The sequence below is a fragment of the Oncorhynchus nerka genome, linkage group LG15 (assembly GCF_034236695.1).
Source record: "Oncorhynchus nerka isolate Pitt River linkage group LG15, Oner_Uvic_2.0, whole genome shotgun sequence".
Taxonomy (NCBI): Eukaryota; Metazoa; Chordata; class Actinopteri; order Salmoniformes; family Salmonidae; genus Oncorhynchus; species Oncorhynchus nerka.
This window is the reverse complement of record NC_088410.1, coordinates 29,270,537-29,296,525: the sequence shown is the minus strand read 5'-3', so window position 1 is coordinate 29,296,525 and position 25,989 is coordinate 29,270,537. Positions and strand designations below refer to the sequence as shown.

The window sequence follows — 25,989 nt, the reverse complement described above, 5'->3', positions numbered from 1 at the left end:
AAAGATGGACGTGAATGGACACTTAGGGAAACACCTACTCAAGACCGTTTCCGGTTTGAAAACATTGCGTGCTTCTGATCCACACATGTGAGCTTGCGTACCAACTTCTGAACTGGATATTTAAAAGAAAAAGGTAGAGTTTGCTGGTGGATGTTACATTTTTATAAACATGCACAATCGAGGAAAATGGTGGCACGTATTGATTGTTGTAGTTTTGTGTTTTAACCGATTGTCTGGTACGTATAGCTTGCATGCTAATGGACTGTAGCTTACTAGCTAACGTTAGCAATGTTGCCGTTGCTTTGGGATGTGCTAGTGGGGATGTAGCTAGCTAACAAGCCATCGAGATTCTAGTTAAATATTTTGTGAAGCAGAAGGTAAATAATACACTCAATGCGCATGTAGCAATGCCGAAGTGTTCACAATCAAAAGCTTTATCATAGTTGTATTATAAATAGTAGATATATGAAACCGTACAATCATACATTGCTTGACATGTGCAGTGGTGTAAAAATACTTTTAAGTAGTACTTTAAGTCGTTTTTTGGGGGTATCTGTACTTTACTTTGGTATTCATGTTTTTGACTACTTTTCTAAAGAAAACAATGTACGTTTTACTCCATACATTTCCCTGACACCCAAAAGTACAAATTATATTTTGAATCCATAGCAAGACAGGACAATTGTCCAATTCACGCACTTATCAAGAAAACATCCCTGGTCACCCCTACTGCCTCAGATCTGGCAGACTCACTAAACACAAATGCTTCGTTTGTAAATTATGCCAGTGTTGAACTGTGCCCATGGCTATCCTAATAAAAACAAGAAGCTGGGGCGGCAGGGTAGCCTAGTGGTTAGAGCGTTGGACTAGTAACCGGAAGGTTGCAAGTTCAAATCCCCGAGCTGACAAGGTACAAATCTGTCGTTCTGCACCTGAACAGGCAGTTAAACCCACTGTTCCTAGGCCGTCATTGAAAATAAGAATTTGTTCTTAACTGACTTGCCTAGTTAAATAAAGGTTAAAAAAAAAGAACACTGATTTGCTTAATATAATCTATTTTAAATTATTTATACTTCTAATTTTGATACTTAACTACATTTAACACCCAATACTTTTAGACTTTTACTCAAGTCGTATTTTACAGGGTGACTAACTTTTACTTGAGTCAATTTCTTTAAAAGTATCTTTACTTTTACTCAAGTATGAAAATGGGTTGCTTTTTCCACCACTGGCATGTGTTCTAAAAGAGCCCTTATCACCCCCCTTTCCTCTCTGATTGATAACATTCACTGTGTATTTTGTCTCTGTAGACCTTTAAATCAAGTAAACAACCATGGCATCAACGGAGGAGGACTTCCCTCGCGGAGGTAAAACCAAGCAGCCCACTGAAAGTAAGGCAGAACCTGTGAGAAGGCATACAGAAGTGGACAATCTGTTCGAGGTAAAAACACGAGTCTTGTCAATCATCAAGGTGATATACGAACCTTATTGCTGTTCTAACTCAAATTCGCTCTGGTCCAGAGATTAGTTTGCGACGGTGCAGCCGACTGACACTCTGGACCAGAGCTAAGCTCAAATGTGCATCTCAAACAGTATTCTGTCTGTCAGTAAAGATACTATTGTGGTTGACTCTTTCAGACACATACAGCAGAGGAATCCAAGAAAAGGAAGGGACAGAAAGAGGGTGCCTTGAAGAAAGCTAAGAGGCAAAGGACGAGCAAAGAGGAGGCTCTGAAGCTCAATACAACAACTTCTGTAGATATCCTACAGTTAAAAGTAAGTTCAATCAGCAACATACTTTTTAACATTTTATATTTCTCTGCCATCTCATTTCCTTTGCACACCCATTGAATGTGAGCTGAACCTGGGTCATGCTCATAAGGGCACAACGTTGCAATTTTTTTTTTAAAGGTGTAACAGGGAAAGGGGTAAAAAAGCGTTTCTTATTGGACAAGTCCAGGGAGTCCCTCTGTTTCAGTACATTTACTTCTGTTTGATTACTAATGAACACAAACCTGTTTGTTTTTTTTACCCCCAGAGCCTGAAGGTGGGTACCCTACTGCTGGGCTGTGTGAAGGAGGTGGCCGATTTTGAGGTGACAATTAACCTGCCCAGCGGCCTTTTGGGATACCTGAACATTTCCAATATCTCGGACTCGTACACCAAGATATTGAGTGACCACCTGGACTCTGCTTCTTCAGAGGTAACACATTTAATGTAACTCCTACCGTGGGGATTGTTCCGTCTTCTATAGGTAAAAGGCTATGCACTAGTTTCTGAGATGTCTAATAAGGCAGTTCTAAGGGCATGTCTACACTTGACACATAGATGCTACTTCTGCTATCCGAATATGATAATCACTGAAAAGACAGTTCTAGGCGCACAAAAGTCGCACTAGGTTCATATAAGGCTGATCACCCCAGGGACGTATTGTGAGGATCGTGTTTGCTGGCTTCATAAATGCAACCCAGCTGGCTAATATTCTGAAAAACACAATTGTGTTTGGCTAGAGTTCTAGAGATGGTTATGCTAACCCCTTTAGCTTTCCGAGCTTGCTGGCTAGCTACAGGGGCTAGTTGACTAGTTACAGTATTTTACTACTGCCATCAAGTTCTTGTGCTATTATCATCTTTTGCCTATGCCACCGTTTTGCAGAATGCTTACTGACATTTGAATATAGTGCGGGGAAGGGATTCCGGACACGGTAGACCATGTTTAAAAGTGGCGTAGTTGCATGATCAAAACTCCTCGATCAGAATACAAAAACTGAATTAACTGTGGAGTGGAGTGGTGGAAGAACTGTGCTCTGAGTTCAAAAAACCGTATACAGCTTTAATTATATATTTTTTTGCTTGGTGCACCTCACAGAGTTCAGAAGACAATTCCTGATACTGTACGAATGAGGTGTGAACAACACATCCTAATGGATCCACTTTGCTCTTCCTCTCCAGGAGATCTTCTCTCTCCACAGTCTCTTCTCCCCGGGCATGTTGGTCAGGTGTGTGGTAGCCAGGTTGGACACTGCCAAAGGAGGATCGGTCAGCATTCAGCTGTCAATCAACCCCAAAGAGGTCAACAAGGGCTTGAGTACTGGCTCTCTGAAGGCTGGCTTGGTGAGTCAACACCTACAGTATACGTGATATAGTACAAATTAAAAACAGGCTCCGGGCCCGGGATCTCCTCTTCAGTGATGATACGATGGCGAGTCGGAACGGGGCACAGTCTGTCTCGGGGGGTCACTGAGTCAGAGTCATGTTTTGTGTCTCTGGGTTCAGTTCCCCAGAGCAGTGTCTCTTCAGTTGAAGACATAGAGGCATTTGTCTAAGAAGAGCTAGAGAAATAAAGAAAAGTTGTGATATCCTGTTTATGATTTGAGGTCATGTTTTAGGCTTAGACGGATGTGTCACGTTTTTGTTTCAGATCCTGAGTGGTTGTGTGGAGAGTATTGAGGATCACGGCTACCTGGTGGACCTCGGCATCAAGGGAACCAAGGCCTTCCTGCCCAAGCAGGCAGCCAAAGACCAAACGAATAGTCCGAAAGGTATCTAAAGAGTCCCCTTTCACATCAAATATAGTACGCTTTCCATTCAATGTCACGCTGTTAGTTTCTCCAGAAGTCTGATACATTTCTTCAATGTACTCTGTAGACGTCAAAATGACTAATGTGTTATTAACTGTGTTGAATGTGACTTTTCTGGGTCATGTTCATTGTGGCTCGCAATTGAAAAAGTTAAAAATGTTTTGCAACGGAAAATATAAATGAGTATTTCTTGTGGGACAAGTCCCGGTAGCCCCTTCCTGTTTCAGTCTGTTTTCTTCCGTTTGATGCCTAACGAACACAACAACCCTGGTGTTGCAGAGCTGAAGGTGGGCCAGTATGTGACTTCTCTGTTGGAGGAGGTGAAGAACGATGAGCGTGTGGTCCGTCTGTCCATCAGCCCCACGGCGGTGGCCCAGGCCGTTGCAGACACAGCGCACGGCTGGACCCTTACCAACCTGCTGCCTGGCCTACTGGTCAAGGCCCAGATCAAAAAGGTACATTGACTGAGTACTCTTGTATTCTAATAACAATCTTCTACATATTAGTAGTCTAAGTCTAAGCACAGAGAAGTGTTGGCTTACACCTATGATTATAAATGAACAATTACACAGTTTCGTGGTTTAGCATTGTTGGCAAATGTCTCTTGTTGCTTGACGTATAAACTTGTTGTAATATTGATAGCAACTAGAGAACTTGCAATTTTGTATATCCTGAGAGGTCTCTTTTTTTATAAAGTCAATAATATGTTGATGTCCTGTTTCATTGTGGTTGACCCTGTGGTTCTAGGTGACCCCACATGGTCTGATTCTGGAGTTCCTCTCCTCCTTCACCGGCCTGGTGGACTTTATGCACCTGGAACCAGAACAGGCCCCCACATTCAACGAGGGAGACAGCGTAAGAATTTACAGTCTATTAGGCTAGATGCAAGAGTTGTACTCATTTCTACCTCAAATAACAAAACAAAAACCAAGATATTCACGAGAATTTCAAATTGGCCGATTATGACTGTAATCTAATTTAGACATTACATTCAGTTGACCTTTATTGGCCTTTGACCTCTTACCCCTTTCTCTCCCAGGTGAAGGCCTGCGTCCTTTATGTGGAGCCATCCACCCGGCTGGTGGGCCTGTCCCTGCGCAGCCACCTGCTGCAGCCAGGGGGCGACGTGGACCTGGTGGCCACTGAGAGGATAGGGGAGGTGGCGCATGGCTGCAAGATGACCGCTCTCCATCACCTGTCTGGAGCCATGCTGGAGCTGCCTGACCAGACTGTGGTGTTTGTACATGTGAGTCCGTGTTGTTAGACCATACCTGCGTTGCGTCTTGTGAGTTTAAGTACCAACTCGGGTCTTCGTACATGTTAGTTCCTTTTGTTGGTAGACCATATTGTTGGTGTACCATACTAACTATAGCCAAGGCCCTCTTTGTGGACCTGGTAGAGCACCTTACTACTGCCAAAATGCTAAGGATCAGCCACTATAGGACAAAGAGAATATTGTGCTGGGTTTTGAATGAGGAAGTTCTTCGGCTATGGTGAGAACATAATGGTGAGCCCATGCCCCTTGGATCATGTGACAAGCCAACATTAAAAACAATACAAAACCTCAAACCCATGGTTGTTTTGACCTGGCCCAGTGAAAGTGGACTAATGTGGTCTGTGACTGGCCTAGTGGCAGTGGTTTGATTTGATCCGTCCGTTTCTCCCGTCTCCAGAGGAACCACATGAAGGAGCCCATGAAGGCGTTCAACCTGAACCGTGTCATGGCCAAGCCTGAACACACCTGTAGGATCATGGACTTCAGCCCCATGGAGCAGGTGCACCTGGTCAGCCTGCGTCAGTAAGTGTGGTGTGTGTGTGTGGATGGGGATCCTGTAGTGCAGTGGTATTCAAATGTTTTCATTTTCTTGACCAGATTTCTCGCGACCCCCCCACCCGCCCAAAATCAAATGATTTACATCGACACTTAACCATCAATTCATTATATTTCAATATTTTCTATCAAAATTAGGAGAACCAATAAATACATTAATTAAATAAAATAGTATTTTCAAATGATCTTTCTCGAAAACGTTTTGTACATTGTCCCATATAATAATCTGTATGTTTGTTCCAGCTTGTAAAGGACGTATGTTTGTTCCAGCTTGTAAAGGACGTATGTTTGTTCCAGCTTGTAAAGGACGTATGTTTGTTCCAGCTTGGAAAGGACGTATGTTTGTTCCAGCTTGGAAAGGACGTATGTTTGTTCCAGCTTGTAAAGGACGTATGTTTGTTCCAGCTTGCAAAGGACTTGTTTGTTCCAAAAGGATGTTTGTTCCAGCTTGTATGTTTTGTTCCAGCTTGTAAAGTTCCAGCTTGTACGTATGTTTGTTCCAGCTTGTAACCTTGCTGTCTCTCCTATAGGAGCATCATTGATGCCCCGTTCTTCAGAAGATACCATGACATCCAACCTGGACAGATTGTTCAGGTAAGATATTTTATATTTTTAGTTTGTCTCTCTCTCGCACAACACCTGAAAGGTCTTCAAAAAAAGATACCACATTAGCCCATTGAAGCGTCATTGGTAGTGTGTGCGTAGGGTGGCAAAAATCTGGTAACTTTCCTGGGTTTTCTAGAAATCCAGGTTGGGGGATTCTGGATGATTTGCTCCTGATTCCAGGAACCTTCCAATAGGAAATTGTGCTTTGCTAGTGGCGTGTGTTTTAACCCAGTTTGTCCTCCCTCTCTCCCAGGGCATGGTGACGTCCCTCCAGAGCCATGGCATGATGGTGAAGGTGACCGACTACATCAGAGGCCTGGTTCCATGGACACACCTCTCTGACATCATCCTCAAGAACCCAGAGAAGAAGTACACAGTGGGCATGCCCATCAAGTGCCGGGTCAGTAGTACTATGTAACCGCTCACCTTTAGAAAGGGTCAACTGTGGTGACCTTTAACCTTGGGGAACCAATCATTGAGGAAATAAACACCTACTCATAATTCTCTTTAGCAAATATTAGGTGTAGGTTAATCTACCTAATAAGTGTCTTGTAAGGATCTGACCCTTTTGTTCAATTTTAGGATAAATTACATACCCAAATCTAACTGCCTGTAGCTCAAGACCTGAGGCAAGAATATACATATTATTCATACCATTTGAAAGGGAACACGTTGAAGTTTGTGAAAATGTGAAATTAATGTAGGAGAGTATAACACATTAGATCTGGTAAAAGATAATACAAAGAAAAAAACATGCGTTTTGTACCGTCGTCTTTGAAGTGCGAGAGAGAGGTCATAATGTATTATTCCAGCCCAGGCGCAATTAACATTTTGGCCACTAGGTAGCAGCAGTGAATGTGCAAAGTTTTAGATTGATCCAATGAAACATTGTATTTCTGTTCAAAATTGTCAATACTGCCCAAATGTGCCTAATTGGTTGATTAATAACTTTTCAAGTTCATAGTTGTGCACGCTCCTCAAACGATAGTATGGTATCTTTCACTGTAACAGCTACTGTAAATTGGACAGTGCAGTTAGAGTAACACGAATTTAAGCTTTCTGCCAATATCAGATATGTCTATGTTCTGGGAAATGGTCTTGTTACTTACAACCCCATGCTAATCACATTAGCTCAACCGTCCTGCGGGTGGAACACCGATCTGTAGAGATCCTTAACTTCTCTGGGATATGTGGGACTGTAGCGTTCCACCTCGCCAACAGCCAGTGAAATTGCAGGACGCCAAATTCAAAACAAAAGAAATCCCATAATTAAAATTCCTCAAACATACAAGTATTTTACACCATTTTAAAGATAAACGTCTTGTAAATCCAGCCACAGTGTCCGATTTCAAATAGGCTTTACGGCGAAAGCACACCAGACGATTATGTTAGGTCAGCACCAAGTCACAGAAAACCATACAGCCATTTTCCAGCCAAGGAGAGGGCTCACAAAAATCAGAAATACGATTAAATTAATCACTAACCTTTGATGATCTTCATCAGATGGCACTCCCAGGACTTCATGTTACACAATAAATGTGTGTTTTGTTCGATAAAGTTAATCTTTGTCCAAAAACCTCATTTGAAATTGGTGTGTTCAGAAATTCATGGTCTCAAACAAACATCCGGTGAAAGTGCAGAGAGCCACATCAAATTACAGAAATACTCATAATAAACATTGATAAAAGATACACGTGTTAAAACATGGAAATATAGATAAACTTCTCCTTAATGCAACCGCTGTGTCAGATTTCAAAATGGCTTTACGGCGAAAGCACACCTTGCGATTATGTTAGGTCAGCGCTAGTCGCAGAAAAACTCCAAAGAAGGCGAGGTGTCAGAAAAGTCAGAAATAGCGTTAATAAACATTCACTTACCTTTGATGATCTTGATCGGAATGCACTCCCAGGAATCCCAGTTCCACAATAAATGTTTTTTTGTTCGATCAAGGTCATAATTTATGTCCAAATACCTCCTTTTTGTTTGCGTGTTTAGCCCAGTAATCCAAATGCACAATCACTTGTTCCGACGAAATATTTTAAAAAGTTATATTACAGTTCGTAGAAACATGTCAAAGAAAGTATAGAATCAATCTTTAGGATGTTTTTAACATAAATCTTCAATAATGTTCCAACCAGAGAATTCCTTTGTCTTTAGAAATGCAATGGAACGCAGCTACCTCTCACAGGAGCACGCGTGATCAGCTCGTGGCACTCTGCCAGACACCTGGTTGAAACCTCTGTCTTTCTCTCCCCCTCACAGTAGAATCCTCAAACAAGGTTCTAAAGACTGTTGACATCTAGTTGAAGCGTTAGGAAGTGCAATATGACCCCATAGACACTGTATATTCGATTGGCTATGACTTGAAAAACTACAAACGTCAGATTTCCCACTTCCCCGGTTGGATTTTTTTCTCTGGCTTTTGCCTGCCATATGAGTTCTGTTATACTCAGACATCATTCGAACAGTTTTAGAAACTTCAGTGTTTTCTTTCCAAATCTACTAATTATATGCATATTCTAGCTTTTGGGCCTGAGTAGCAGGCAGTTTACTCTGGGCACCTTTTTATCCAAGCTACTCAATACTGCCCCACAGTCCCAAAGAAGTTAAGAGGTTTTAACGTACTCTGTGCTTGCTTGTCTGGTTTGCTGTTTAATCTCTTAGTTTAAAACTGTTTCCCTCCATCCCTCTGTCTCAGGTGTTGTCGGTGGACCCACAGGCGAAGAAGCTGACCCTAACCAGGAAAAGGGCCCTGATAGATTCCTCCCTCCCCCCGTTCCTGACCTACGAAGATGCCCGCCGCGGTCGCGTCTCCCACGGGTTCATCGTCTGTGTCAAGGACTTTGGCTGCATCGTCCGTTTCTACGGCGAAGTCAAGGGGCTGGTGCCCCCCAACGAGCTCAGCACGGAGCCAGTGGTAGTTCCTGAGAACATGTTCTACGTCGGACAGGTGAGGGGAAACAAAATGGCTGCCTGGAACTTTTCTGTATCTTGATAATTCTTATGCGTTGTAGATTTGCTGTTGTTTTTCTGTGTTCTTCTTGCGATATAGGCTAATTGTCCTCTTGAATAACTTTGAAGTAGCCTACTGATAGTTATTGAACTTTGACACATAAAACAGTCACTTTAACTGAAGTTCTTCCACCAGTTTGTCTTGCCGGTGTCAGAAAAGGTTATTTTTTAAACTTCTGTATCAAAACAGGGAAGTCTTAGTTTAGTTTGGATTTCTTTTTCATTAATTGGTCTTTTGACCAATCACATCTGAAAAAGATCTGATGTGAAAAGGTCTGATGTTAATTGTCAAAATACCAATTATTGTAAAAAAAAATATATCAGAATTGGGCTGCCTTTCTAAACGCAGTCTTAACAGCTACCTTGGTTCTCTGTTCTGTTCAGGTGGTGAAGGCTAAAGTGTTGAACTGTGACGTGGAGAAGGAGAAGCTCCTTCTTTCCTTCAAGGCAGTGGCAGGAGGAGACACTGAGAGACCGCCTAAACCCAAGTTTGACTTTGAGGTTGGGAAGGTAAGAAAATGGCAGCACGTCCTTTCATATTGTTAACACATATAATCATTTCTGAATTTGTAAAAAAAAAAGAAGAAAAAAAAGATGGTCTCTCTTTTATATAGTTGCATGTTCTATGCAGTTGTTAAATGTGTTGGGTTAATCTCTGTTGTTGGCTTGGAGTCTAGACTGTTCTTTGCTTTCTGTTTTTTGTATTTTTTATTGTTTTAGAAAGTGGAGGTTAAGGTGGTGAGTAAAGTCCTGACCGGTCTGGAGGTGTCCATTCTGCCAGAGGAGACCACCGCCTTGCTACCCATGATGCACCTCTCCGACCATGTGTCCAACTGTCTACTGCTGTGGGAGGGGCTGCAAGAGGGTGACATCATCTCCAACATTGTCTGCCTCAGCGAGAAGAAACCGAATATTGTATCCTTTTCATGCTTTTGAACTTCAGATCGCTCACTTACCTCCACACATCGATTTCAGACACATAGGCCAAAACATAACAGAACGCTCATCGGTGTGGCTGAATGCTGTGTTCGTCTCACCATTGTGGTTGGCTGTCGTGGTTGTGTTTAGAATGTAGTGCCTATACCAAGGAAATGACTACCTCTTACTAAAGGACATCGTAACCACTTTTTACTGTAGTACGACTACACAGTACTTCTTTCCCTTAACCCTGCCTGTCTCAAGACCCTGACTAAAAAGCCCACTCTGAAGTCATTCCTGGAGGAGGGGGGCATGGTGGCTAAAGAGTTCTCTGACATCACAGTTGGGATGCAGCTGATTGGCTGGGTCAAGAACATTATGCCCTACGGAGTGTTTGTGGAGTTCCCCTATGGTCTGGTTGGCCTGGCCCCTAAAGCGGTGAGTTGGTAGGGAAGGAGTTACTAGTGACCCCTACTAACTCTTAGTAAATTCCAATTTACTCCCACTAACTCCAATTGAGTTAGTGGGAGTAAATTGGAATTTACTAAGAGTTAGTAGTAGTAGGGGTCAATGGGAGTTAGTAGGGGTCAATGGGAGTTAGTAGGGGTCAATGGGAGTTAGCTAAGAATATATTATGCAGTTTGTTGAAAAGGTGCAGCTCAGCTCACCTCTCCTTCAAATCATCAATAACATTGTCTAAAAGCCATTACTCTAGAATAATTTATATTGACATACTCTTTCTCCTCTAGGCCATGAGTGACAAGTTTGTCAGTGACACGACATCTCACTTCCAGTTGGGCCATACGGTGTTTGCCAAGGTGACCAACTTGGATGAGGAGAAGCGCAGGTTCCTGGTCAGTCTCAAGGTGTCAGAGGTCCCCTCCCCTAAGAGAGACTGCCAGGCCAGGCTGATCCGAGGCCTGCAGGAGAGGAAGGAGGTGATGGAGATGATGGCCAGCAGAGGTACGTGGGTTGAGTTGTAACGTTGTTGTCCACTGTTCTAGGAAATATGAGTTTTCTTCCGTTTGCTAAGTTCCCTTTTCCTAGTAGGTTCAAAAGTGCTATTCCAATACATTTAAATTGATCAAAATGATTATGCTAAGAGTTACCTTTAACTCCCTCTTTTCTCTTGTTCCTCCTTTCTCCTCCCTCCGTCTCTGACAGGTGACTCTGACCTACTCAAGCAGCTGTCTGCGGTGACCATAGGCCAGAGGATGAAAATGAGCGTAGACGAGGTGAGGGAGGATGGGAGTGTCACCTTCAAGTCAGACGAACTCAGCGCAGCCACCGTACTGGCCACCAAGGACCATGCGCCGGGTGAATATTCACTATATGTCCAATCAGGGTTGGGCTCAATCCTCTTTCAATTCAGGAAGTGAATTGAAATTACAATTGTAATTCCTGCATTGACTGAATTTAAATGGAATTGACCCTGTACCCAGTGGAACTTCTACCAGACACAACATGAGGAATCTTTTGAGTGTGACACTTGGGGAATGTTTTGACTGTTACATCATAGGTATAATGTAAACTAAATGTGTGTAATGTTTCAGGTAAGTTGGCGACGGGACAGGAGTGCATGCCGGTAATCCTCCACGTTGACCTCGTGACCTCTGAAGTCTACGTGTCCCTCTTGGCTAAACTGACCGGCAAGAGGAAAGCGGTGAGTACAAGGCTGCATCTCAAGTGACACCCTAGTTCCTATATAGTGCGTTTGGAACACTGCCCTACTATAGCTAGTATGGTTTGTGACTACGTGAAGCTTCTTTATGAGTGGTTGGGTGGCTGAGAAGTCAATAGTGGTTCATTTGGTTTTAAACATTTTCATTAAATGAGCAACTATTCAATGCAATAGATCTGTATTATCCCTCAAGTTGAAACTCCCTGTTTCATCCATAAGGGTGCAATATTTTCCACTTTGAAAAGCCTTCAAATCTTGATAGTTCATAACCTGTGTCCTTATAGGTGGAGGCAGGGTCCACGCACACTGCCACTGTGCATCACGCCGACCGCGACTTTGCCGTCATCTCATTGGGCGACACAGCCCAACTGACGGTCATCCAAACCACCAATCACCTCAACGAAACGTTCCGCTTTGACTCTGAGAAACTGGCCGCCGGTAAAACCCTGACGATCACCGTCACCAAATCCAGCTGCGAGGAACTAGAAGGGCTCCCCCTAGTGTCCTGGGAACTCGCCCCGCCCATAAGCAAAAGATTAATCTCCAACTCCAAGAGGTCGAAGGGCATGTATCGCTACGGCGACGTGGTCAAGGGGAAGGTGAAGACAGTGAAGCCTACGTGTGTGCTGGTGACGCTAGAGGACGGGAGCACGGGGTGCGTGCACGCGTCCGAGATACAGGAAGTGGTGTGCGTGGGAACGTTCCCCACGTCCCTCCTCAAGATAGGAAGTGAGGTCACAGCCCGGGTCATTGGAGGACGGGAGGGCAACAGTCACAGGTAAGGATAACAATATAGTAACAGATTTAAGTAGCCACTTTTTGTTATATAGTTTGATAATTTGAAGGATATTTCTGAATTACAGGTATTCTGTTTGAAATATCTGCGTTATTTTAGAGTTGCAAATATATATTGTCTTTTTTTTTTAGGTTCTTGCCGTTCTCCCATCCCAACTTCACGTACTCCATGCCTGAACTCTCACTTCTTCCCAGGTAAATGTTCTGAACATTTAGAAGAACGTATTCTGTTATTATAGTGCCTTTTTGGTTTCTTGTTAGATAATCTTTCCCTCTCTGGTCACAGGAACCTGAAAGAAGACGCAGATGTTAAGCCTGTCAAGACCAAAGAGAAGCTGAAGCGTTATCAGGTCGGAGACGACGTCATTTGCTTTGTGTCAAAGGTGAGTTTGAACAAATGTTAAGTGACTTGTTATACAGAATGTGTGAAACATGTTTATTAGTAGTACTAGTTGTGTTAAATGTGTATTTCTTCCTCAGTACTTTCCAAAGAGGAAGTGTCTAGAAGTGACTACTGGTCCCTCAGTAACTGGAACTGTAGAACAACTGGCCATGACCTCTGACCCTGAAGTATGTTTTATATACACTTAACTCAATGTTTTTCTCATTAATTCTATGGGGAATTCCCTCAAAGACCTCAAGACAATTTTGTGAAACGGTAAAATGAAGATGGTGATGTCCCTTATACTGTATGGATCTGTGTTCACCCTAATAGGTTCACGAAAATCATTTTTAATTGTACTTATTCAGGGTGCCAAACACCCAGAGAAGCTGTTCAAGCTGGGCCAGGCGGTCAGTGCTAAGGTGGTGACAGTCAGCTCCTCCAAGCCCTCACGCCTCTCATTGTCCCTCAATGGTAAGGACACAAAATAAACACAAGAAACACAACCCTCTTCTGACCGTCAATACAGTGAATATAAGACCCTTCCAACCATCAATAGTACATTGAAAATAGGCCCTTCTAACCACCAATACAGAAATATCAACGCATAACCAACTTTTAACCTTTGAACCATCAATACAGACATGTCGACTCACCATATACAGCTCTCTCGCTATGTTGTGGTTGCATTTACTCACTCGTGTTGGTTGTCAATCGCTGTCAGGTGTACACAAGTTGGAGAAGGGCCATGTAATCATGGGGTTGGTGCAGAAGATAGATCCAGTCCTGGGTCTGCTGGTGAAGCTGCCGTTCAGCGCCATGGGAACTGTTGCCATGGAGGACCTGGCCGACAAATATAAGCCCAAACCTCTGGAGCGGTACAGCAAGGACCAGCTGGTCAGGTCAGTGGCACACTTTAAACCTGGGTTAAAGGCTAACTGGACCAGCTGGTCAGGTCAGTGGCACACTTTAAACCTGGGTTAAAGGCTAACTGGACCAGCTGGTCAGGTCAGTGGCACACTTTAAACCTGGGTTAAAGGCTAACTGGACCAGCTGGTCAGGTCAGTGGCACACTTTAAACCTGGGTTAAAGGCTAACTGGACCAGCTGGTCAGGTCAGTGGCACACTTTAAACCTGGGTTAAAGGCTAACTGGACCAGCTGGTCAGGTCAGTGGCACACTTTAAACCTGGGTTAAAGGCTAACTGGACCAGTCTAAAAGTTAGTCAAGTTAAAATGGTTTTGGAGTGTAACTCTCTAAAGCTGGTCTTTTTATTTATGTATTTCTAGGTCATACTAAGTAATGTGTTAATGTTTTTGTGCTCTCTTTCTAGGTGCTGCATTGTAGGAGAGGCGACGAGCAATTGGCAGTTGTCCCTCCGCTCTTCGAGGTACGATTCCCCAAAATTAATTAGAGTTCAAGTGTATTAGGAAATGACTCCCAAAGCAATCACGACACCCTATTCAACCCTATACATGTCTCTCTCTTCGTTCTTCTGCTCTATTCTACTGGTCCATTCTAACTATCATATATCTATGTTAGGCACTTTGAGCACTGGAAAAGGGCATTTTCTAAATGAATAATTTGAATGATCTTTCAGGACGAACCCAGAGAAGGCCTCGGTTGTAAAGGACCCAGAGATTGTGTCTCTAGAAGACCTGTCAGAGGGGCAGATCGTCAGAGGCTATGTGAGGACTGTCAATGCACAGGGAGTCTTTGTTAGGTAACTCAGTACATTATCTATTTATAGAAACCAACCCTTTTATTAAAAATTTTAAAAAATGACATACCTTTACAATGTCCTGGAAAGATATGAAACTATGAATGGAAAATACATGTAAGTTATTCATTACTTCTGTATTATACTTAGACAATATATCTCAGATTCACAGTCCCTTTAGTATACATGTACAATGGTCTGGGAAGGTATGACATTATCATGCAGCTTTTTCCTGAAGAACGATTGTGATTATGAAAACCCAATGTAGAAAAGCTGTTGCTATGGTAATATAGCTAATTGAAAATGTTGCCTTTTTGTTTTTGACAGTTTGTCTAGATCCATACAGGGCAGAGCCCAGTTCCAGAAGGCCACTAAGTACTTTGTGGCTAGCCACCAAGACTATGCCAAGAAAGTACCGCAGGCCACACTGCTCACCACCATGATCCTCAGGTAAGACCCCCCCCCCCCCCCCCCCTACAATAATTTGGTACAACCCCACCATCACTTCTAGGGGAATAGGTCGGCCCTTCCTGACCATCTCATTCTAGAATAGGGGTGTTCCATAAAACAAGGAAGTTGTTAGTCATATTTTTGTTATATTGAACACGTCTGTGACCCACAGGGTTATTATGGAGCAAACGCGAGCACCAATGTGTAGGAGTTTTTAGGTTTCTACATTTATTTATTTTTTTAACACAAATGTGTTCCTCGCAGCATCGACAAAGAAAGCGGGCTGGTGGATCTGTCTCTGCTCCAAGAGGACACTGGGAGACCAGACGTGCTCCCAGAATCCCTGGGGCTGCACCTGCGCCTGACAGGAGAGGCCAAGGAGAAGCGTGACGCCACCAAGAAGAGGAAACGCACGGAGTCGGAGAGCAAGCAGGTGTCTATTTGTCCCTCTTTTCTTAATACAAGGTCATCTAACGTAGCAGGCGTCTGAGCGGGGTCACCACATCCAGTTTTCAGAGGTAAAGGAAGCTATGTTGGAGCTGCTGTACCCCTGAAAACCAGATGTTCCTGGTTTCTAGTGACCCCACTGAGGGTGAAATACAAGCTAATCCTTTTTAGTTTGAATAAACAAAGTGATAGGACACCTGCAACAATATAACTGAGATGTGCGAGTGCTTTTTAGTTTGAAAAATGTATACATATAATACAATTTTAAATAATTAGCTATTTTAAAAGGAAACCTGTCCTCTTCCGTGATGTCACTGATACTAATACTACTACACAGAATAGAGGAAGCACTGATCACTGTATAACTTGGGTTGCCCTAGCAGTTTGACCGGGTACTGGAATGTCTAATCCATATAATCACTTATCTTCTGTCTTAACGCAGGGAACTGCAGAAAATGTTTCAACGGATAAGAAGAAGACGAAGGGGAAAGGGGAGGACAGCGACAGCAGAGTGGAGGTGTACTTCAGAGAAGAAGAGGAGGAAAATAAGTGTGAGCCTGCGGAGGTAGAGAAGCCCGTCCCAGTGCAGCCGGCCAGACTGCAGGTGACCGGAGGGTTCTCCTGGGATGCAGCGCTGAGCGCCCTGAAACCAGCGTCCGCTGCCCTGGGGGGAGAGGACTCCAGCGACGGAGAGGACGGCGAGGTGAACACTAAGGTAACGAGTAATGCTGGGGTTGTACGGCGAGGTGAACACTAAGGTAACGAGTAATGCTGGGGTTGTACGGCGAGGTGAACACTAAGGTAACGAGTAATGCTGGGGTTGTACGGCGAGGTGAACACTAAGGTAACGAGTAATGCTGGGGTTGTACGGCGAGGTGAACACTAAGGTAACGAGTAATGCTGGGGTTGTACGGCGAGGTGAACACTAAGGTAAGGAGTAATGCTGGGATTGTACGGCGAGGGGAACACTAAGGTAACGAGTAATGCTGGGGTTGTACGGCGAGGTGAACACTAAGGTAACGAGTAATGCTGTGGTTGTACGGCGAGGTGAACACTAAGGTAAGGAGTAATGCTGGGGTTGTACGGCGAGGTGAACACTAAGGTAAGGAGTAATGCTGGGGTTGTACGGCGAGGTGAACACTAAGGTAACGAGTAATGCTGGGGTTGTACGGCGAGGTGAACACTAAGGTAACGAGTAATGCTGGGGTTGTACGGCGAGTAGCACCTACTAAAGGAAATCACTTAGTAAAGGAATGTTTGCTTTGCATTTGCTATGAGGGTTAGAATGGCTGTACAGCCTCAAATGTTCATGGAGGTGTTCGTTTGACCTCTCCCTTGGATTATTTATAGTACTGGTATTGTTTTCATGACCTTGTATGACCTTTCTCTATCTATCTTCAGCTGCCACTCTCTAAATCCTTTCGTTCTTTCCTTTTTCCTTTTCTTCTTTCATTGCTTTCATCCCCCTCGTCCACCCAGCCCCAGAAGAAGTCTCACCATGAGCAGGAGGTGGAGAAGCGGGAGGCTGAGAAGGCCCTGACCAAGCTGGAGACGGAGCTGATGGACCCAGGCCTGCGACCCCAGACGGCGGCTAGCTTTGAGCGCCTGCTACTCGGCTCGCCTGACAGCTCTCTGCTCTGGCTGCAATTCATGGCCTTCCACCTGCAGGCCACACAGATAGAACAGGCTAGAGCGGTGGCTGAGAGGGCTCTGAAGACTATCTCCTTCAGGTTAGTGGTGGGGTGGGGACAGGTGTGTGTGTTCATAACACGCTCCTTAGATCCACTTCTGGAGGGTTCTCCTGTGCTGGTGCTGTCGTCGCTCTGAGTTTTTAATTTTTAATTTTTTATTTCACCTTTATTTAACCAGGTAGGCTAGTTGAGAACAAGTTCTCATTTGCAACTGCGACCTGGCCAAGATAAAGCATAGCAGTGTGAACAGACAACACAGAGTTACACATGGAGTAAGCAATTAACAAGTCAATAACACAGTAGAAAAAAAATGGGCAGTCTATATACAATGTGTGCAAAAGGCATGAGGAGTTAGGCGAATAATACAATTTTGCAGATTAACACTGGGGTGATAAATGATCAGATGGTCATGTACAGGTAGAGATATTGGTGTGCAAAAGAGCAGAAAAGTAAATAAATAAATAAAATAAAAAAACAGTATAAAAACAGTGTGGGGATGAGGTAGGTGAAAATGGGTGGGCTATTTACCAATAGACTATGTACAGCTGCAGCGATCGGTTAGCTGCTCGGATAGCTGATGTTTGAAGTTGGTGAGGGAGATAAAAGTCTCCAACTTCAGCGATTTTTGCAGTTCATTCCAGTCACAGGCAGCAGAGTACTGGAACGAAAGGCGGCCAAATGAGGTGTTGGCTTTAGGGATGATCAGTGAGATACACCTGCTGGAGCGTGTGCTACGGATGGGTGTTGCCATCGTGACCAGTGAACTGAGATAAGGCGGAGCTTTACCTAGCATGGACTTGTAGATGACCTGGAGCCAGTGGGTCTGGCGACGAATATGTAGCGAGGGCCAGCCGACTAGAGCATACAAGTCGCAGTGGTGGGTGGTATAAGGTGCTTTGGTGACAAAACGGATGGCACTATGATAGACTGCATCCAGTTTGCTGAGTAGAGTGTTGGAAGCCATTTTGTAGATGACATCGCCGAAATCGAGGATCGGTAGCATAGTCAGTTTTACTAGGGTAAGCTTGGCGGCGTGAGTGAAGGAGGCTTTGTTGCGGAATAGAAAGCCGACTCTTGATTTGATTTTCGATTGGAGATGTTTGATGTGAGTCTGGAAGGAGAGTTTGCAGTCTAGCCAGACACCTAGGTACTTATAGATGTCCACATATTCAAGGTCGGAACCATCCAGGGTGGTGATGCTAGTCGGGCATGCGGGTGCAGGCAGCGATCGGTTGAAAAGCATGCATTTGGTTTTACTCGCGTTTAAGAGCAGTTGGAGGCCACGGAAGGAGTGCTGTATGGCATTGAAGCTCGTTTGGAGGTTAGATAGCACAGTGTCCAATGACGGGCCGAAAGTATATAGAATGGTGTCGTCTGCGTAGAGGTGGATCAGGGAATCGCCCGCAGCAAGAGCAACATCATTGATATATGCAGAGAAAAGAGTCGGCCCGAGAATTGAACCCTGTGGCACCCCCATAGAGACTGCCAGAGGACCGGACAGCATGCCCTCCGATTTGACACACTGAACTCTGTCTGCAAAGTAATTGGTGAACCAGGCAAGGCAGTCATCCGAGAAACCGAGGCTATTGAGTCTGCCGATAAGAATATGGTGATTGACAGAGTCGAAAGCCTTGGCGAGGTCGATGAAGACGGCTGCACAGTACTGTCTTTTATCGATAGCGGTTATGATATCGTTTAGTACCTTGAGCGTGGCTGAGGTGCACCCGTGACCGGCTCGGAAACCAGATTGCACAGCGGAGAAGGTACGGTGGGATTCGAGATGGTCAGTGACCTGTTTGTTGACTTGGCTTTCGAAGACCTTAGATAGGCAGGGCAGGATGGATATAGGTCTATAGCAGTTTGGGTCCAGGGTGTCTCCCCCTTTGAAGAGGGGGATGACTGCGGCAGCTTTCAATCCTTGGGGATCTCAGACGATATGAAAGAGAGGTTGAACAGGCTGGTAATAGGGGTTGCGACAATGGCGGCAGATAGTTTCAGAAATAGAGGGTCCAGATTGTCAAGCCCAGCTGATTTGTACGGGTCTAGGTTTTGCAGCTCTTTCAGAACATCTGCTATCTGGATTTGGGTAAAGGAGAACCTGGAGAGGCTTGGGCGAGGAGCTGCGGGGGCGGAGCTGTTGGCCGAGGTTGGAGTAGCCAGGCGGAAGGCATGGCCAGCCGTTGAGAAGTGCTTATTGAAGCTTTCGATAATCGTGGATTTATCGGTGGAGACCGTGTTACCTAGCCTCAGTGCAGTGGGCAGCTGGGAGGAGGTACAGGAGAAGGCTTGGTTCTCTCTCCAGGAGAACCTGGAGAGGCTTGGGCGAGGAGCTGCGGGGGGGGCGGAGCTGTTGGCCGAGGTTGGAGTAGCCAGGCGGAAGGCATGGCCAGCCGTTGAGAAGTGCTTATTGAAGCTTTCGATAATCGTGGATTTATCGGTGGAGACCGTGTTCCCTAGCCTCAGTGCAGTGGGCAGCTGGGAGGAGGTGCTCTTGTTCTCCATGGACTTCACAGTGTCCCAGAACTTTTTGGAGTTGGAGCTACAGGATGCAAACTTCTGCCTGAAGAAGCTGGCCTTAGCTTTCCTGACTGACTGCGTGTATTGGTTCCTGACTTCCCTGAACAGTTGCATATCACGGGGCTATTCGATGCTATTGCAGTCCGCCACAGGATGTTTTTGTGCTGGTCGAGGGCAGTCAGGTCTGGAGTGAACCAAGGGCTGTATCTGTTCTTGGTTCTGCATTTTTGAACGGAGCATGCTTATCTAAAATGGTGAGGAAGTTACTTTTAAAGAATGACCAGGCATCCTCAACTGACGGGATGAGGTCAATGTCCTTCCAGGATACCCGGGCCAGGTCGATTAGAAAGGCCTGCTCACAGAAGTGTTTTAGGGAGCGTTTGACAGTGATGAGGGGTGGTCGTTTGACTGCGGCTCCGTGGCGGATACAGGCAATGAGGCAGTGATCGCTGAGATCCTGGTTGAAGACAGCGGAGGTGTATTTGGAGGGCCAGTTGGTCAGGATGACGTCTATGAGGGTGCCCTTGTTTACAGAGTTAGGGTTGTACCTGGTGGGTTCCTTGATGATTTGAGTGAGATTGAGGGCATCTAGCTTACATTGTAGGACTGCCGGGGTGTTAAGCATATCCCAGTTTAGGTCACCTAACAGAACAAACTCTGAAGCTAGATGGGGGCGATCAATTCACAAATGGTGTCCAGGGCACAGCTGGGAGCTGAGGGTGGCCGGTAGCAGGCGGCAACAGTGAGAGACTTATTTCTGGAGAGGGTAATTTTCAAAATTAGTAGTTCGAACTGTTTGGGTATGGACCTGGAAAGTATGACGTTACTTTGCAGGCTATCTCTGCAGTAGACTGCAACTCCGCCCCCTTTGGTAGTTCTATCTTGACGGAAGATGTTATAGTTGGGTATGGAAATCTCTGAATTTTTGGTGGCCTTCCTGAGCCAGGATTCAGACACGGCAAGGACATCAGGGTTAGCAGAGTGTGCTAAAGCAGTGAGTAAAACAAACTTAGGGAGGAGGCTTCTGATGTTGACATGCATAAAACCAAGGCTTTTTCGATCACAGAAGTCAACAAATGAGGGTACCTGGGGACATGCAGGGCCTGGGTTTACCTCCACATCACCCGCGGAACAGAGAAGGAGTAGTATGAGGGTGCGGCTAAAGGCTATCAAAACTGGTCGCCTAGAGCGTTGGGGGCAGAGGATAAGAGGAGCAGGTTTCTGGGCATGGTAGAATATATTCAGGGCATAATGCACAGACAGGGGTATGGTGGGGTGCGGGTACAGCGGAGGTAAGCCCAGGCACTGGGTGATGATGAGACAGGTTGTATCTCTGGACATGCTGGTTGTAATGGGTGAGGTCACCGCATGTGTGGGAGGTGGGACAAAGGAGGTAACAGGGGTATGCAGAGTGGGTCTAGGGGCTCCAGTGCTGCAACTCCAGCCTGGAGGCCCTCAGCAGCTTTCTGGCTGTACAGTTGGAGGTGCTTGAGTCATTGGTGTGTGAGAGCAGTCTACCTGCCCCGCCCGGCCCACTGTTGCTCTGGCAACCCTCAGTCCTACTGGGGGGGATTCTACCAGCGCAGCTAGGCTGGGGGGGCGGACAACACGAAGAAGAAAGCGGGTCCTGTGGGTGGGTTGGCGTGGGGGGATATGAATGTGTTGATTAGGGCTGGGCAGTGTACTGTATCTTATGATGTATTGATGCACGGACTGTTTTTTATTTTTATTTATTTTTAACTTGGCCTTCTAAAACGGTATTTGAAATGGTTTGTTAAATGTGATACCCTGTGTGTAACGTCCATTTTTATAGTTTACTTCCCTACTTGGATCATCTCTCTGCTCTCTCTCTCTCTCTCTCTCTCGCTTCATGCCCGTTTCCCACACACCGAGCCCCGCCCCCCCCCGTCACTCAAGGAGCGCATTTGTTGTTCCTCGACCACGAGACACTTGAGTTCAGTCTGCATGGTTGAAATGCAACAATGACAATGATGCCGTTTTCACTTTGCTTCTTAATATAAATCCACTAGTGTTCTACAATTACACTTCATTTTTGTTTCTTACATCTGCAAACAGCTAATTTGTCTTTTCTTAGAAAAATTGGGCCTTAATCTTATTTGCCGCTAATGCTAATCCCTAGTTAGCTGGCTAGCTAGCTAATAAATGTACTGAGTCAGAGCAAACATAATCAGCTATACAGCCTGATAATACGTGTATCTTCTAAATCAGAGGAATACGCAAAGCATGAATATTTTAGCTAAATTAAGTAGCTTAAAGAAAACATTCAATGTAGCCAAAGATTATAGGGTCCCCAAGGAAACACTTGTCAACACTTTGGTTGCTACCCTGTCACAATAACTCCTCCCTGGCATTTTCATTCATTGTCATGTCAAACAACACTATTCAAAGTGCCCACTATTACATTCCAACTATAGATTTAGAATAATCATTCTATTTCCATAGTTCCAACAGTTCACCCAAGTGTTTTGCTCTGAATTGCAAGTCAAATCGCAGTTGCAACATTTGGTTAAAAATAAGGCCTAGATTGTTTGCCCGTATCGTGCAGCCCTACGTGGCAGTATGGAAATTATCTCAAATTAGAGCAGGAAATACAGAGATTTATAAAAAACGTAGAAAAATATTTTTGGTTGAATTGAACAGTATAAAACAATCAGAATGCAGAAAGACCCAGTTGAAATCACTTAGGATGATGTATGTGTTGTCACCCTAGGGTCACGCACTACTCATAAAGCACATTTACAACTTTTATTATTCAAATAGATAAAATACCATCATACTGCCTTTAAAAAAATATATCAAAAAGTGTTGATTGTGTGTCATGTCTGTATACTGTCTGTCATCAAATAATTCTTACAAAAATTGTATCACAAAAAAAAGAGTGAAAGAAGGAAAGTGTGTATATAATGTATGTATTATATAACACGTGTGTATTCTCCCTCAGAGAAGAGCAGGAGAAGCTGAATGTGTGGGTGGCTCTGTTGAACCTGGAGAACCTGTATGGGACAGAGGAGAGTCTTCAGAAGGTGTTTGAGCGAGCCGTGCAGTATTGTGAACCCATGCCCGTCTACCAGCAGCTGGCTGACATCTACGCCAAGTGTCAGAAGACTACGGTAGCTTACTGCCAGGGCTCACAAACATTCATTACAACGGCTAACATTCCTCAATTAACAAAAAGTGATACGCGAAGTATATTTACTTTGTCGTATTGAAGCACGTTAGATGTTGTATTGGGACGTTTTTTTTCTTGAGCTTCTTGTACGTTTTCTTCTGTTGAATGGTCCTGCTAGCTCGCTGTTTTTACTGGTACGGTTTGGAGTAGGTTCTCATCAATTCTGTGTGTGTGTGTCTGTGTGTGTAGGAGGCGGAAGGTCTGTACAAGACCATGGTGAAGCGGTTCCGTCAGGAGAAGGCTGTGTGGCTGAGCTACGGGACCTTCCTGCTCCAGCAGGGTCAGAGTGACGCGGCCAGCGCCCTGCTACAGAGGGCCATCAAGAGCGTGCCTAACAAAGACAGTAAGGCCCCTGTTATCGCCTTTAGGGCTCATACACACCTTTTGGGAGCCCCCTACCTCAACACATTCCCTATTCGACCTCTAGCTCCTATTGGACACTGGGTTGGATTGATATAAACAAGATGGGAAATAGCACCATCTTGTGGAATTTTGGCTGTATTGCTTACGCCAATCTTTCCTGTCCTGATTCTACTCAGTCCGTTTATCTTTCAACAGATCTACTCACCAAGTCATTTGTCCAGGTTGACAGCTCTTAGTTAGTACCTTTTTGTCATAGAGTCTAAAAGGTACTAACACCTTACATACAGTATCTCCATGTTAACCATCCACCTTCTCTGTCGTCGTCCTCTTCAGATGTGGATCTGATAGCGAAGTTTGCCCAGCTGGAGTTCCGCTACGGAGACGTAGAGCGAGGAAAGGCCATGTTGGACAGGATCCTGACCAGCTACCCCAAACGCACCGACCTGTGGTCCGTCTTCATAGACCTCATGGTCAAACACGGCTCCCAGAAGGAAGTCCGGTGAGTGAGCCCGACGGCGCCTCACTGGTTTTGTTTTGTTTACGAAATGACGTTGGAATAGCCTGATCCCAGGTCTGTTTGGCATGACAATGACCATAGGAGTTGGCAATAAAGCACCAACACATCTGGGACCAGGCTGACCCGGTAATATTTCATTTATGAAAACATGTCATATTTGAATATTAAATATGATCAACTTTAGTCTAGGAAAGTATGTACATGTAAGTTCTTCACCACCTCAACTGACAAACTTGTATTCATTCATTTGGGGGCGGCAGGGTAGCCTAGTGGTTAGAGTGTTGGGCTAGTAACCGAAAGGTTGCCAGATCGAATCCCTGAGCGGACACGGTACAAATCTGTCGTTCTGCCCCTAGGCCGTCATTGAAAATAAGAATTTGTTCTTAACTGACTTGCCTAGTTAAAAAAGGTAAAATAAATTAAAAATAAATGTGACTTTTGTAACACATAACTAGTCATGAATTTAGGTGTTATTAAGGGCATATGCTAACTACCATATACAGTGCATTTGGAAGGTATTCAGACCACTTGACTTTTTCCACATTTTGTTACAGCCTTATTCTAAAATGAAGATTTACATTTTTTAAATCCAATCTGCACACAATACAAAGCGAAAACAGGGTTTTGGAATTTATTTTGCACATTTATTCAAACTAAAAAACAGATGCCTTATTTACATAAGTATTCAGACCCTTTGCTATGTAACTTGAAATTGAGCTCAGGTGTATCCTGTTTCCATTGATCATCCTTGATATGTTTCTACAACTTGATTGGAGTCCACCTGTGGTCAATTCAATTGATTGGACATGATTTGGAAAGGCACACACCTGTCTATATAAGGTCCCACAGTTGACAGTGTATGTCAGAGCAAAAACCAAGCCATGAGGTCGAAGGAATTGTCCATAGAACTCAGAGACAGGATTGACAGGCACATAAACGATTCTCAGACCATGAGAAACAAGATTCTCTGGTCTGATGAAACCAAGACTGAACTCTTTGGCCTGAATGCCAAGCGGTATGTCTGGAGGAAACCTGGCACCATCCCTTCGGTGAAGCATGGTGTTGACAGCATCATGCTGTGGGGATGTTTTTCAGCGGCAGGGACTGGGAGACTAGTCAGGATCGAGGGAAAGATGAACGGAGCAAAGTACAGAGAGATCCTTGATGAAAACCTGCTCCAGAGCACTCAGGAACTTAGACTAGGGAGAAGGTTCACCTTCCAACAGGACAGCGATCCTAAGCTCAAGGCCAAGACAACACAGGATTGGCTTTGGGACAAGTCTCTGAATGTCCTTGAGTGGCCCAGCCAGAGTCCGGACCTGGGCCTGATCGAACATCTCTGGAGAGACCTGAAAATAGCTTTGCCTTGACGCTCCCCATCTAACCTGGCAGAGCTTGAGAGGATCTTCAGAGAAGAATGGGAGAAACTCTCCAAATAAAGGTGTGCCAAGCTTGTAGCGTCATACCCAAGAAGACATGAGGCTGTAATCGCTGCCAAAGATGTTTCAACAAAGTACTGAGTAAAGAGTCTGAATACTTATCTAAATGTGATATTTCATTTTTTATTTTATAAATTTGCAAACATTGTCATTATGGGGTATTGTGTGTAGATTGAGGGATTTTTATTTCACTTTAGAATGAGGCTGTAACGTAACAAAATGTGAAAATAGTCTGAATAATTTCCGAATGCACCGTCATTGGTAGCACGGTGTTTCCTGTCATGTGACCTGGTCTAACATCCTGTTTGCTGTGTTCAGGGCTGTGTTTGACCGTGTGATCCACCTGAGTGTGGCGGTGAAGAGGATCAAGTTCTTCTTCAAGCGTTACCTGGAGTATGAGAAGAAGAGCGGCACGCCAGAGAGCATCCAGGCTGTCAAGGACAAGGCTCTGGAGTACGTGGAGTCTAAAGGGACAGAGGCCGCCAGATAGAGAAACACACACGTCATGTTTTGGGTATTTTCCAACAGCTGTGGGAAAAGAAGCAAACTGGCAAAGAGCTCAAGGGGGAAGCCTGACCTGAGTGTCGTAACAGCCTCGACATACACACAGATGTAGCCACACAGATATACACCCTGCTGTTGGATATTCAGAGGAGACATTTTGTTAATTGCGTGAAAACTTTCAAATGGTGACATGTCACACATGATATGGACTTGGGAGGTTGTTCTACCTGGTCGTTTTAACCCATTTTGTATAAATAGCATAATTTAAAATAAATATACTTTTTGTGTGTATGTATGGATGAAATGACAATTTTGTAATCAAATAAATGATACTAAATAACCTGATT

General features: G+C 44.6%; 1 protein-coding gene and 2 non-coding genes across 3 annotated transcripts; all 3 read left to right on the top strand.

Moving 5' to 3' along the window:
* The first annotated feature begins 32 nt into the window (after window positions 1-32).
* On the top strand, window positions 33-25,982 carry LOC115142387 (protein RRP5 homolog). The gene is made up of 35 exons (XM_029681792.2): window positions 33-133; window positions 1,311-1,441; window positions 1,639-1,776; window positions 2,039-2,203; window positions 2,952-3,113; window positions 3,421-3,541; window positions 3,860-4,035; window positions 4,328-4,435; window positions 4,620-4,826; window positions 5,254-5,378; window positions 5,942-6,005; window positions 6,271-6,417; window positions 8,716-8,967; window positions 9,414-9,539; window positions 9,750-9,944; window positions 10,212-10,385; window positions 10,697-10,910; window positions 11,112-11,264; window positions 11,501-11,610; window positions 11,913-12,406; window positions 12,556-12,618; window positions 12,710-12,806; window positions 12,904-12,993; window positions 13,174-13,279; window positions 13,530-13,707; window positions 14,138-14,194; window positions 14,405-14,527; window positions 14,852-14,974; window positions 15,239-15,407; window positions 15,864-16,136; window positions 16,901-17,151; window positions 22,592-22,760; window positions 23,009-23,162; window positions 23,516-23,681; window positions 25,457-25,982. Exons 2-35 carry the CDS (start codon window positions 1,334-1,336, stop codon window positions 25,626-25,628), a joined length of 5,430 nt encoding a protein of 1,809 aa, XP_029537652.2. The 5' UTR covers window positions 33-133; window positions 1,311-1,333; the 3' UTR covers window positions 25,629-25,982.
* Window positions 3,183-3,330, top strand: LOC115143811 (small nucleolar RNA SNORD15). The gene has a single exon (XR_003865708.2). It is a non-coding gene; the product is annotated as a small nucleolar RNA SNORD15 (small nucleolar RNA).
* On the top strand, window positions 21,048-21,237 carry LOC115143825 (small nucleolar RNA SNORA53). Its single transcript, XR_003865721.2, has one exon. It is a non-coding gene; the product is annotated as a small nucleolar RNA SNORA53 (small nucleolar RNA).
* Window positions 25,983-25,989: the final 7 nt, after the last annotated feature.